Here is a 14,191-nt window from a genome sequence, read left to right as displayed (position 1 = left end):
CTCAACAGCGTTCCTGTTTGAAAAATAAGCCTTGTCCTGCTGGTTTGGGGCGGGCCAGTTTGTCGAAGGTATATAATATACCATATTCCAACTTGTTATGGGCTCTCAGATGCTCAGACACAGGGCCAGATGGATAGACATAGTTTGTTTTTTACAATTACTCAGAGCCAGATGGATGCAGTATGTATAGGGACCTCTGCATGATAAACTGTGGGGGCAGGTTAGCACTATGCTAAATAGTGTCCTCGTAGCTCAGATAAAATGTGCATTACTGAATGGGAGGACTGCGTAGGGACTCTTGCGTGATACACTGTGAGAGTGAGTTAGTGCTAGTATAAATAGTGTGCTCGTAGAGTGAAGTCCTGTTAGGTGCATTTCTCTGTTTTGAGGCAAAAGGCAACCAAGAGCAGTTGTTCATGGATTGTAATGTAAAGATGTATATACAGAGTAGGGAAGGTATGTAAATAAATTGTGTACATAACAGAGATTATTCTTTACAACAATATGCACTATATTGTTAAAGAATATATTTTCCAAGCCATAGCTTCAGAAATTCCCTAAAATGTTTGTCTCTTTTTTTTTTTAATGTCCAAAAATGTAGTTTGTCAGATATTTGAAAGTGGCATCAGAATTTGGAGCTACCTCAGTATATGAAAAATCAATTTTTCATCCACCATCTTGAAATGCTTTCAACAAATTGCAAATGCAAAATAAAATCATTCCATGGGTGTATCTATTTGAGACATGAATTTCAGCTTAAAAACTATATTTGCTACAGATATCGTGGTCTCAATATTGGTGACTTTCCCCCCACCCTTCCTAAACCACACACTATATTACAGAGTCTTTATTAAAAACTTGAAGCTCAAGTAATGTCCTAACGTAGCTGAGACTTGGGTTTTCTTAATCTATGAAAATCTAACCTCAAATATTTGCATAACTTAAAGCTCTCGCAAAGCATGTTAAATCAGTCTGTCGTCCACCATCTTTAAACATGGTGACAAATTTTTCTCAAATACAATATGACACCAATCCTTTAAGTTATCATGTAACTCTAAAAATTGCAACTCAAAAGTTTTACATTTATGGCAAAATGTATGTTTGCGATTTTACCACCACTCCTTTCATAAACTATGTAATATAATTTTAAAAGTTTTGCTGCAAAATTGCGGACTGACAAATTATCTACAATGACTGAATTTAATTCCTTATACTTCGAAAATGCATTGCCAACACTTTTGGGGGAAAAAAGAGCATGTGTGTAACATGAGGAAAATCAGTTTCTCATTCACCATCTTGAAACACATTGTTCAATTTCACTCACATGTAATACCATTGCAGTCTGTCAAGTTTTCTAGCTGCAGAAACGTGTTATCATGGTCACTAAATAGATAACTTGTCTTTCTTTGCTCATCCACCACACCCGTGCTCCTCCTAAATTGTTCATTATGTTTAGATAATTTTATTGTGAATTTACAGTGCAGGTAATGTCACAATGCTCCTGAAGGTTTTATGCACAAAGCTCTCTAAAAAGGTTCGAAAATGTCAAAAATGGTCAAAATATGAAAGTATACGTATGCATTGTATTTACTTGAGTACTCCACCTTTCCTATTTTTAAGAAAAAAATAAATTGTGGTAGTTTATGAGTGTTCTCAACTTCTTGGGTATAGAGCTCCTATCCACAAATAACATTTATCCTACATGGGCAAGCAACCCATTACATTCAATCAATGTACTGAACTAGAGAGAGAGGTAGGTCACTGTCTCAGTGCAAGGCATTGGAGAGAAAATAGAGACATTTGCGCACATACTAAATTTTGAGAAATGAATCATTTGAAAAGTGTTTGGTTTAATTATACCACAGATAACTTTTTTCCTACTTTCACGACATTTCAATAAAATGTACTCAATTCTCTTTTGTAATGTTTTAAACATGAGGAAAATTTATTGCAATAGTTGATCGTCACAGGTGAAACTATGTGGCTTGCCCACATACAGAAGTGACTGATATCTAAAGTGCTACCACATTTGAAAATTATAAGCTTTGTTCGTTCAATGTTCGTATTATTTCTGTTAAAAGTCTATTTCCAGCGTGATTTGAGAAAAATGTCCTAAAGAACCCACTGTGGCTTGTAGCACATTAATTATTTTGGGTATTATAAGCTTGGCTAAACCTTTATTTTACAAGTTTTCTCAAACTGTTGACAATTCTAGAACCTCACAATTATTTAAAGCAATAATTTAGAACGTTTGCTGAAAAAATCTGCATTTCGAGTGTTTTTTTTGGTGGATTTTTTCAAGGTGGGTTTTTCTGAAAAAACCTGCATGGGCAAAACTGGGATGGTCCCACCTGGACCAACCCTGCTTCACTTGCATTATAAATTCACTTGGAAAACTAAATTAACCTCTCATTTCAAACTGAATTAAAAACAATGTATAGAACATTTTTTTAACATATCAGGTACATCAGATTTTCATATCAAAACTATGATAAAACTTTGAATAAGTATGAGAGAATCCAAAGCATTCATTTTTACATTTTTTCAAACAATTAGATACAAACTTTAAGGGAGAATGTAAAAAACAATGTGATTTTAGGTTTAGTTTTTTGAGCATTATGTTACAAGCTAAGTATGCCTAGTAAGGATAATGTGTAACTTGAAGTTGTATTTATTCAGATGCCTCATTGCCTCTTGAACATTGCATCTTGCGAATTGTAAATGGATCTTGGTGATTCCATTTTGATAGAAGAAATTTGATTGAAATGTGTCAGTTGTGGGTTTAACTTTTACTGTGCGAGTGTTGAAACTTGTACTTCATTTCTATTAGTCTATTATTTTTCTGCATTCATTTCATTGTGTACCTTTTACAGAATATGAAGAATGGAAGTGATAATTGGCAATATGGCAAAACTCCCATTGGCGGTGGTAACACAAGTTTTATACTAAGCAATCTGAGTCCAAGTACTGATTATAAGTTGCGAATAAGTGGAGAAAATGAACTTGGAACAGGAGAAAATTTTGAATTTGATCAGTGGATCAGAACTTTGGATTCAGGTAAGAGTTATCAATGCTTATTGAAAAATTAAGTTGCAAATTGATACAGTAAAACCCCGATTTTATGTTTCCGGATTTTACATTTTCCCATTCAATCTTGATGGTCCCAACATAGCAAAGTGTCATAAAATTTCCCTGTTTTACATTTTCCCATATTTTAAGATTTTTCAGCTTGGTTCCCTGAAAAACTTAAAATCTAGGTTCCACTGTATTTGCAAATTTGTAATAGCTCAGTAAATTTAGAATAATATTTCTAACAGTCTCACGGATGCATATTTTAAAATTAGAGGTAGCCAAATTGAGAATTTTCAAATATTGGATAATTTGTTAAGAGTTCACGAGTGAACAACAGACCAAGGCAAACCAATGCACTTCATTGAGAAAATTTCATTGAGTGACATTCAAGTAACATGTACAGCTTGTCTGAAAGCTCCTTTAGACGACAGATGAGCAGATATTTATGTATTCATCATCCAAAAGAGTACCCAAATTATCTCTTGTAGCATAGGTTGTGAGTAATGAAGGAGAGGTACTTGAATCTGATATTAGCTCAGAAAATAATATCTGTCCTTAACCAGGGCAGTATGAATACAAGCACTTTTTTAAGGAAGAAGAAGTAAATTCTAAAGCATGGTGTTTACTTCCTAAATAACCTAGATAGATAAGATAAGATAATCAAATCTTATTATGTAAGGAACACGAGAACTTCGTATTTTTCTTTTGTCCAGATTAAACATTAAAAATTGTGCAAGGTGTCAAGGAAAAAGCACTATAAATTTGGAAGAAAGCATAATGAGAAGCACTAGAAAGATCATATAATAAGTGACTGTTCTAATATTGTGAATAATGAAAAGCCTAAAATTAGAACCTCATATACAAAATATTATTTTTCTATAACATTGACAGCTGTAATTTCATAAAGTATGTGTTCTTCCATAATGACTTGACGTCACTACCAATTCAATTCTTGTTAACTCTAGTACTTCATGGGGAGGGGGGAATAAAATGAAATGGAATTATAATTCATAAAAATTACTCAATTTCAATATAGTAAAACTTAAAACTACTGGTAACTTTGACATTACTTCTAACTGTGACATTGGGTAGGCAAAAGCCAATACACAATGACCTTGCTTTGTGTATTACCATTTGATTTTTACCATTTGAAGGTGTTTTCAATAAGTCTCTAAAATGGCAATTTACTTTGTCCAGCACTTAGTTGATGCTGACATTCCAGATTTTATATTTCCATGTTTTTTTAAACTTTCAGATCCTGTTTTTGTGCCTGATGTAAAAGTCAAAGGAGTAACATCAAATGCAGTTACTATAGGATGGTCCTTTCCTGGAACGGAAGTTAGAGATCATGTACATTATTACCAGTTGGTTTTACAACATATTAATACAACAAAGGAAGCATACTTTCAAGCTGGTCGATTAAACTTGTACATGTTCGATAAACTCCTACCAGCAACAACATATCATTTCAGGGTTTGTATGAAATCTCATTTTGCTGACCTTGCATGCAGTCTTCTTATTGTGTTAAGTTTGCGAAATTAAATTTCTAGTTTTAATAAGGATTGACAGACATGAAATTTTATATTGACTCCCAATATCAGTTTACCAAAGCAAATGATGCACTTTTCATGAATAAAGTGTATGATTCTATGATTTCTTTTACATAATTAATGTTTGTGATCATGCCTCTGATGACTTTGCTGTAGATAAGAAGACAAGGCACATTTAAGGAACTTATTTCACAATACTAATGCATGGATTTATATTTCTAAAAATTATAATGATATGACTGAATTGTGCACTCAATTATATGCTATGTGTATAAATATTATATTGATAAAATTGGTGGAAAAGATAATTATTGTTGTCATTATTATTGTAGGTAGCAGCCTGCAGTGAATTTACAAAAGAATGTGGAAACTGGTCCATAGAAGTTAATGGCACAACAATGGATGGAGGTAATAATGCTAATATATATTGAAATATATTTTAGAATTTTAATATTCTAGTAGTATATATGTATGTACAAAGCCAGCGTTAATGGATATGTGCATTGTACCCAGGTTGTTTTACTCGGAGGTCTTAAGTTGTGGAGAACGTGGTGAAGATAGAGTTAATTCTAGTAGATGTAAACACAGCTGGTGTAATTGACACAAAATAGTTGTTTGCATTTAGTGGCTTCTCACGTCCTTTAAATAGTAAAATACAAAATAGTGATTACAGTGGAACCTTGATTTTACATTCCTGATTTTTACATTTTCCTTCATTATACCTTCAATCTTGATGTTTCCCAACATTATAAAATTTTCCTCTATTTTAAATTTTCCCACATTTTAAGTTTTTACAGCTTGATCCCCTGGAAAACTTAAAATCGAGGTTCCACCGTAGTTGAATATTTTTACTAAAGTAACTTAGATAATCACTTCATCAATCTATATTAGTTTACCTGAGTATGACATTAGTTTTATGGTCAATCTATTTTAGCATTTAAACAATAGTGTGTTGTAAAGAATAGCCCTGCTTCTAAATTGTTGTATTTTCCTCTTAATGTGTTCATTAATAATATCTTGATGTATAGCTGCTTGTAGCTTATGCATATGTGTAAATTAAGCTCAAATCACACACCGCATTTCAAGTTTGCCATAATCTGATAATCTAGATTACACTGCAATCTCAAGTAATTCAAGTTGAACATAAACTGATTTGCTAATGTAACTTGGTGTGTATGTGTGTTGTAATATGCTCAATATTGGCACCTTCTGAAAACCTTATTCTTGCTGCTGTTCCTTAGTTTTTCTTGCCTTCACCTTAAAACTTGCTGTGACCAGACTTTTAACCCTCATCCTTTGCACTCAGTACTGAATTTGTTGTGGATATTGTGCAAATATTTCACTGGATATTCAACTTTATTTTATCACAGCTTGAACTCCTTTCTTTGCGTGAGCAAATGATTGGGTGAGTGAATTGTGTGTACCTATATGTATGTGTGCAAAATACAGGGTAATCTCCATGCTGGCCTCCATGGCAGAGTGGTTAACATGGCATGCTACGACATCAGGGGTCCCAGATTCGAGTCCCGGTATGGGTGTTTGTGAGTATCCCTTCATCAGTTTTCTCATATCATCACTCATCCTCATCTTCGTGATTAGCCAAAGTGGCAGAAATACAAACCAAATCAATCAATCTATAAGGCTAATATATCTCTCTCTCTCTCTCTCTCTCTCTCTCTCTCTCTCTCTCTCTCTCTCTCTCTCTCTCTCTCTCTCTCTCTCTCCCTCCCTCCCTCCCTCTTCTTTTCTTTTCTTTTCTTTTCTTTTCTTTTCTTTTCTCTTTTCTCTTTTCTCTTTTCTCTTTTCTCTTTTTTCTTTTTTCTTTTTTCTTTTTTCTTTTTTCTTTTCTCTTTTCTCTTTTCTCTTTTCTCTTTTCTCTTTTCTCTTTTCTCTTTTCTCTTTTCTCTTTTTTCTTTTTTCTTTTCTCTTTTCTCTCTTTTCTTTTCTTTTCTTTTCTTTTCTTTTCTTTTCTTTTCTTTTCTTTTCTTTTCTTTTCTTTTCTTTTCTTTTTTGATGGGCCAATACTTCGAAAACTGCAGAAAAGGAAAGACAAAATATATTGCAGCACATCACACATTCAGAGAGAAATGTCAAGTAAAGGTTCAAGCTTGAACATCATAGCAATGAAGTACAACTAACCCTCCTTGGCAAATAATTATAAATCAAGTGTGGATATTTAATTTCATTAACATGACAGACTTTTGCAGTTTCTTTTGAACATCAGTCACACCAAAGGGGCAAGGACAAAAGTATCCTCATTCATGATCAAAGTTCTCAGAAAAAAGTTAAAATAGTCACAATTGAGCAGAAGTGGACATATATGTTAGTGTCTAACTTACTGTGGTTTTATCACCTTACCCCTTTGATGTGATAACTTAACACTACTATATATTAAAAACTTTACATATTTGCAAGTCCTGAACTTTTAGAAATATGGAAGAATAAAAACATACAGTGAAACTCTGATTTTACATTCCCCAACTTTGTTTTTCTGAAAGTTTTTCCATCTTCATCCCATGAAGAATAGAAAAATGAGATTCCACTGTAACTACAATTAGAATTCTTGGCAAATTGCAAGGAAATGTATACAAGAATGACTGTGAAGGCCTGGTTTTGAACTTTCTTTATTTCCAGTTCTACAACATTTCTCTCTATACACAATTTACTAATATAAATGTAGTGTTCTTTCAAAAATTCTTAATTCTTTATGTAGATACTTAGACTAAATTGGTTGTTAAAGGTGATGATGTAGCTTTGGCACCCTTAACTCCTGATATTTTGAAGTGTTGCCATGTTCATTTTTGAATGGTAATTTTGGCACACCATTTTGAAGTTGAGCCACATTTACAGAACTGACATTTAAGTTTAGACAGTTCAGTAAATTGTGTTTTTCAAGACTTGCTCTTTCTTACAAACCCATCATAAACAACAAGGTCATAATTAGAACTAAGCTGATACCACTTTGAACCAATACTCTTACAGATTCCAACCGATACAAACACCAATGCTTGAAAATTGTGACAATTAAAAGTTGTGCAAAATATTTATTAATATTAATATTATATTCCAAATACAAGCATCAATTTACCATAGTTTTGATTCAAAATATCCAAGAATTTTAACAGAATATTAGAATGTGTAATCACAAAATACTGTTTTTCACACAATATTAATGAAAAATAAATGGAAACTAATAATTTTGCATAATTTCCAGGATAATAGATTGTCTGTGGCATTTTTGTGGACTCTGCGAAAGACCAAAATGCCAGAAAAGTATCAACCGGTATTCAACTAATACAGTGGAACCCCGATTTTACGTTCCCGGATTTTACATTTTCCCGCATTATACATTCAATCTTGATCAAACATAGCAAAGTGTTATAAAATTTTCCTAGATTTTAAATTTTCCCGTATTTAAGTTTCTTCAGTCTGGTCCCCTGAAAAAATGTAAAATCGAAGTTCCACTGTACTTTCCTATGCTAATACAACTGGTATTGGTCAATACCAAAACAACAGCATTGGTATCAGCTCACCCCTAGTCATAACTCATATTTCTATAAATTCTTTTAGGGCTGAGCCGGTACTGATATTGTTGTATCAGTATGGATTGGTATGGGTTGAAATTTAATCATCAATATCTGTTGATAGTTTTCAGGAGTTGAGATGTCTGCTGCATCCATAAAAATGTAAGCGGCACTTTTGCATTGTATTAATTTATTTATTTATTTATTTATTTATTTGAAAAGTCCTGAATACAGAAAAATCCATTTTACATCAGGATATCAACCGGAAAAGAAATAAACAAAATAATAAGATGGACACATACACACACATATACATATATAACAAGAATAATAACAACTAGATCAAGAATAATATTATTTATACTTCAGCTGCTTTATGCACGCCGTTCTGTAAGTCTGCTTTGATAAATGGAAGCCCGGAGCGTCTTTTAATGAGTTGTAAATGGTTTGTAGCCTGTAGAGAAGTGATCTTTGTTCTAAGGATAGCCTTGAAGATTTAATGTAAAAGAAGTTGTTGCATTTACTGTTGGGACGTGGGATTCTGATATTAAGAAGTGGCAAGAGTTCGCTGGTGAAAAGTTGTCCATTAATGATTCTGAAGAGTAGTGTTAAATCTGAGAGTTGACGGCGAAGAGAAAGGTCATGAATTTGTAGAGTGGATAGAATTTCTTGTTTGGAGAAGTTTGCAAGGGCTGGGCATCTGTGTTTGACTATTCTGACGAAGAAACTTACTACTTTGTTTGTTTTCTTTAAATTGCTTTCACATGCCATTGACCAAATACAGGAGCCATATTCAAGAATAGGAACAACACACATTGTAAAGTAGGTTTTGAGGGCAGAAACGTGAGTTATGTCTGTAAATCTGTAAATTAGTCCCAGTGTTTTCATCGCTTTCGAAGTTATGTAGTCTATGTGATGGTTGAAAGTCAGTTTGCTATCAAAAATGACACCAAGATCCTTGTGCTGTCGTACGAACGGAATAACCTGGTTGCATAACTTGTAGGATGGCACTGTGTTATTGGATTTTAGGGTAAACCTCATGACAACAGATTTATCCGGATTTAATTTGAGATTCCAGTCTTGACACCAGCGTTCAATGTGTTTGAGATTGTCTTGGATGTAGCATGTGTCCTGAGGTGAGGTAATGTTTCGGAATAATTTGCAGTCATCAGCATACAATAATACTGAACATTCGGAAGAAATATATTCGTGAATGTCATCCATGAAGAGAGAGAAACACAGGGGCCCCAGAGAACTTCCTTGGGGCACACCGGAAACTACAGGGAGCCACGACGAAGAGCAACCAGATACGATAACCTTTTGCTTTCTGTTGTGCAAGTAAGATGAAAGTAGTTTAAGAAGAGCTCCGTGAATATTGAATCTATTCGATAATTTGTGGATGAGTTGCGTGTGAGAGATAGAGTCAAAGGCTTTGGAAAAGTCTAAGTATACGACATCCATGTCTTGCTTGGCATTCAGGCAGTTAACTGCTTTGGTAAGCAAGCAAGCAAGGTTTGTATCACAGGAAGCATGAGGGAGAAAACCGTGTTGAGTGGGAGAGAGAAACGGAGAAACATGTGCAAGGATACGATTAGAAATGATTTTTTCAGCTAGCAGTGCAAGTACAGGAAGTAAGGAAATCGGCCGATAGGAAGTGACATGAGTTTTGTTTCCGTGTTTGAGGATAGGGACTATATTTGCTTGCTTCCATGTACAAGGAAACACACCTTCGGAGAAGCATTTATTAAAGATTGTGCTTATTGGTTTGGATAAAATATGGGCTAAATGTTTCAGAAATATCGCAGGAATATCATTAGGAGTGGTAGCTTTGGAACTTGAAACAGATTTTAATAATTCTTGAACTTCATTGCAGTTAGTTGAGATTTGAAAGAGTGTGTAAGGAATAATGGACCTGACTTCCGGTAGTGTGGTAGCAGCATTCTTTGTAAAGTTACTATGGAAGTACGAGTTAAAAAGTGATGAACGCTCATCCTTTGTAGCAGACTTACCGTTCCAGGAGACTTGAAGGGGAATACGGTCATGTTGCCGGCGTGAGTTAATTAGCGTCCAGAATGTTTTAGGATTTTTAGCAGCACTTTCTGTTACACTTTGAATATAATTATTATAGTCCCTTTGAATTAAGTTTTTGCTATACTTCCTTAAGTAAGTAAAAGTGTTCAGTGTATGAACGTTCGGAATTTGTTTCCACAGGATCCACGCATTCTTTTTGTTCTTCAGCGTAAGCTTAGTCTCTTCAGTATACCACACAGGGAATCGGGATGTTCTTGTTTTCCTTAGGGGCACGTGATCTTTAATTACAGCCTGCACACAGTCCACGAGGAAATCCACTGCTTCTTCCGCGGGGAGGGGGTCCATCATTGTCCAAGGAATGAGGCTGGTGAAAAGGGAAAGTTCCTCCCAGTTGACTCTTTTCCAGTTGTAGACAGGTCTGGAGGAGGGGGAGGGCCTGGGGGCTTTTCCAGGGACTTGGATTTCGGCATGCACGGGGGTGTGGTCCGAGGCAATGAATTGCTCACCGGGAGTGGTCTTCAGAAATATGCAAAATGTTTATTTTTTTACTATTCATGCAAAAAATTCATCATCATCATCCTCCACCGTTTCCTCCCTCTGGCTGGGTCGGCATAGAAGTCAAGCCTCTCCATTTTTTCCTGGTCTTCCACCACTCCTCTCTTTCCATGGTGTTCCAATCTTGTCCTCTTCTCCTAACACTCTCCGCTTACTGCTCTTTCCACCAACATCTTGGTCTCCCCCTTGGCCTTATTCCCACTCCTTGTGCATGGTAAGCTCTTACTGGTAGTCTTTCTGCAAAAGACATTGTGGGGGGAGTAAATTTGCTCATGAGCAGTTATGACTATTTTTAAGCAAAACTCTTGAGAAATTGATACGGTATACAGTGGAACCCTGATTTTACATTTTCCCTAATTATACATATCTTGATGGTCCAACATAGTAAAATGTTACAAGATTTTCCTTGATTTTACATTTACCCATATTGTAAGTTTTTTCAGCTTGGTCGCCTCAAAAACTTAAAATTGAGGTTCCACTGTAATTCTGGTGGAAAAATATAAATATTCTGAACCACTCTGAATTGCTTCAATTATTGATATTGGCATTGGTGTTAAATGGTAAGCATATCTGTATCAATTCAATCTGGTATCAACTCTGCTCTTTTTTTTCCTATTTATTTATTTTTTAGTTTGATAAGGAAGGTACAGAGATAAAGCCCATGCCCCTGATAGTCACATCCAAGTTCTTTGCCATTAATATCTATCTATTACTACTATATTTACTGAAACACACAGCATTTAACAGATCTTCCTAAAGTAACAGTCATTTTCATATCAAAATCAATATGCATGCACACAGTCATAATTGTGATAACATTTTAAAGGAAAGCTTTTCTTCCTCTGCGAGGGGAACGATGAATATGCAGCAGCTTCGAAACTGTGTTTTACTCTCATATGCTTGGATGCTAATCTTTAGCTCAAACTTTAAGGTAACTTTGTTCAACATATCTTTGGAGGAGTAGGTGGAGGTAATTGCTTTTACATGTAATTCAAGGAGAAGGCTTGAACTCCTGAGAGAGATGTACTTGTGGTTTATATGCTGTATGGAACTTTTCTTGTGTATTTAGTTCTTATCGCTTGCATGAGAAAATATTATTATTGTTTCTTTATGATGAGGGAGTTGGGGGCAATGGAGGGGGGGGGGGTAAAGGTGAGTGGTGCTGATCACATTACCTCCAAAATGGCCAAGATCAAGAATGTGTGGGGCCCTATCCCAACTTCCCCTAAATGTGCCTCCATGGCACTGTGCTATATGCATGCTGAACTTTGCCTTTCACCTTACCTTATGATGGAGTGAATTATAGCTATGTCGGTGGCAGAGTGCATTGAGTGTTCCTTCATGAATTTCATCTAATTATCATTGAAAAGTAGAAAATAGGTTACATTCACTAGAAAGGAAGCATTTGTATATTTTACAGCAGCAGCCCATATCAACAACAGTGTGTGTATGGGTGTTTCCTATTTCCTAGTCTTTAGTTACATTTGCTCTTGTTCCTTTTGTTCACCCCCCTCCTTTATATCATCACATGAGAAGCAGAGGAACGTAACTAAAAAAAATGCAGTGTTCAGTTTTTTAATGTATCTACTGTCTTTGAACAGCTCTATTTGGAGTTAGATCAACATTTCTTAAATAATAATAATAATAATAATTATATATATGACTCCACTTTACCGCTAAAGAAAAGAGATGAGATACATGACCGGATTCCAAATAGAGCTCTTCAAAGTGAGTAGATACGTTAATAAATCAAACACTGCTTTTTTTGGAGTTATGTTCTGGCTGTCACATGACGATATATAGGCTTTTTTCTTTTCTTTGTGTGGACTTTAAAGAATGTATTGCATCTCCTGCCAACCACCCATCCCAGAAAACTCATTGCAATGAAAAGTGAGAAATACACTATATAGCCAAAAGTCACCGGACACCAGTGCTGTTCATTCCAAAGATGCCAGCCAGGTAACTGCTATTACAGCATTTACTCTTCGAGGCAGGCTTTCCACTAAGTTCTGGTATATTTCTGGTGGAATTTTTTTCCATTTGTCCCGTAGCCTCGTGAATACTTCATGGGTGGTTTTCGGTCAAGTGGGTGTGGCACGCAACCGACGCTCCAGTTCATCCCAAAGATGTTCTAAGGGGTTGCAGTCAGGACTTTGAGCAAGCCAGCTAAGCACATCCACCTGACTCCTCAAACCATGATGCAATGGACCCTGGTTTATGGACAGCGGCTGGTAGAGAAATTGGCCCATTCCAAACTTTTCCTCATAGACACCACTGTTCATGTTGCCATTGACCAAAACTAATGGCCCGAGCCCAAACCAGGTAAGCAGCCGCAGACCATGACACTACCGCCACGTTCACTTGGCTGTCCGGTGACTTTTGGCTAGCTACATATGTAAAAACCTAATGGATTTCAACACTTATTTGGAAAAAGATATATAAACATGTCAAGACTGCCTGTATTTCAGAAACGATTCTGGATCCACATGATTTTAACCAGCGATTGAACCCATTTTTGATGTGTGTAGAGACAGTTTATACTTTTAACTTTTTTTCCAATTTTTTTTCCTTTTTGGTTTGAGGTTTCCATGAATATAATTTTTATGTGAATATTTTTATGTAATCAGAAGGTAAGTAGTTGACTCAACCAAGGAGTCCTGTGTCCAACTTGGGATAACTTTTTTTTCTATTTGATTGCAGACTTGTCTCGTTGTTGTATATGAAATCCATTGCACTGAAATTAACAAGGAAATATGATAATATTTTTGGGAAATGTAATGCAATGTAAATGTAGCTATGTCTAAGTGAGGCTTAATAATATGTAACTTATCCACATGTATGTCTTAACAAATATGCTAGGATCAGAAAATAGTAAGATATTCTGGATATTAGTTCAGTAAGATACTGCAATGTGATGTCCTAAAATTATAAAGACTAACTAATTGATGCCATGCTACAACACATACTTTTGATCAGATGAAGGGCTTATGCAACACAAACTTGGCAGCTATGTCAAGAAAGTCATAGGAATAACCTTGGTTGTTATTTGATGAGGCAAGATGTGTAAAACGTCTAATATTTTGTAGTTTGTGTATGATTGAGAGTTCTGTATTGTCCCATTATTTGGTTCTTGTTGATGTTTGGGATGATTTCTTTAAGCTAAAAATAAATATTCGCTATATCTATGTATCCATTTATGTTTATATACACACATAGGTATATGTGATGAATTACTTTCCTGAGTGTGCAACATATTTTCAATAAATATATGTATCCTGTCATACTTTTGTGTAATGGTCAGACTGATCTCCGTGGCAGAGTAGTTATCAGCATGCTATGTTACCAGGTGTTTGAGTATCAAATCCCACAAGCATTCTTTGCAAATGTCCCTTAAGTTCATCATATCATCACTCATCCTCATCTTTGCAATTAGCCAAAAGTGACAGAGAAAATCGAAGT

General features: G+C 35.2%; 1 protein-coding gene across 3 annotated transcripts in view; it reads left to right on the top strand.

The window, feature by feature from the left end:
- Ptp69D (Protein tyrosine phosphatase 69D) overlaps nucleotides 1-14,191 on the top strand; it is a 130,757-nt gene that overhangs the window by 41,322 nt on the left and 75,244 nt on the right. For all 3 annotated transcript variants that reach the window (XM_083117139.1, XM_083117138.1, XM_083117140.1), the window contains exons 7-9: nucleotides 2,874-3,057; nucleotides 4,328-4,545; nucleotides 4,955-5,030. In XM_083117139.1, coding sequence (XP_082973265.1) covers nucleotides 2,874-3,057; nucleotides 4,328-4,545; nucleotides 4,955-5,030 — 478 coding nt within the window. The remainder of the gene's footprint in view (nucleotides 1-2,873; nucleotides 3,058-4,327; nucleotides 4,546-4,954; nucleotides 5,031-14,191) is intronic.

This window comes from Lepisma saccharinum, chromosome 2 (genome assembly GCF_977018435.1).
Source record: "Lepisma saccharinum chromosome 2, izLepSacc3.1, whole genome shotgun sequence".
Classification (NCBI taxonomy): domain Eukaryota; kingdom Metazoa; phylum Arthropoda; class Insecta; order Zygentoma; family Lepismatidae; genus Lepisma; species Lepisma saccharinum.
Note: the sequence above shows the minus strand (reverse complement) of the source record. Positions and strands in the feature narration are given on the sequence as shown.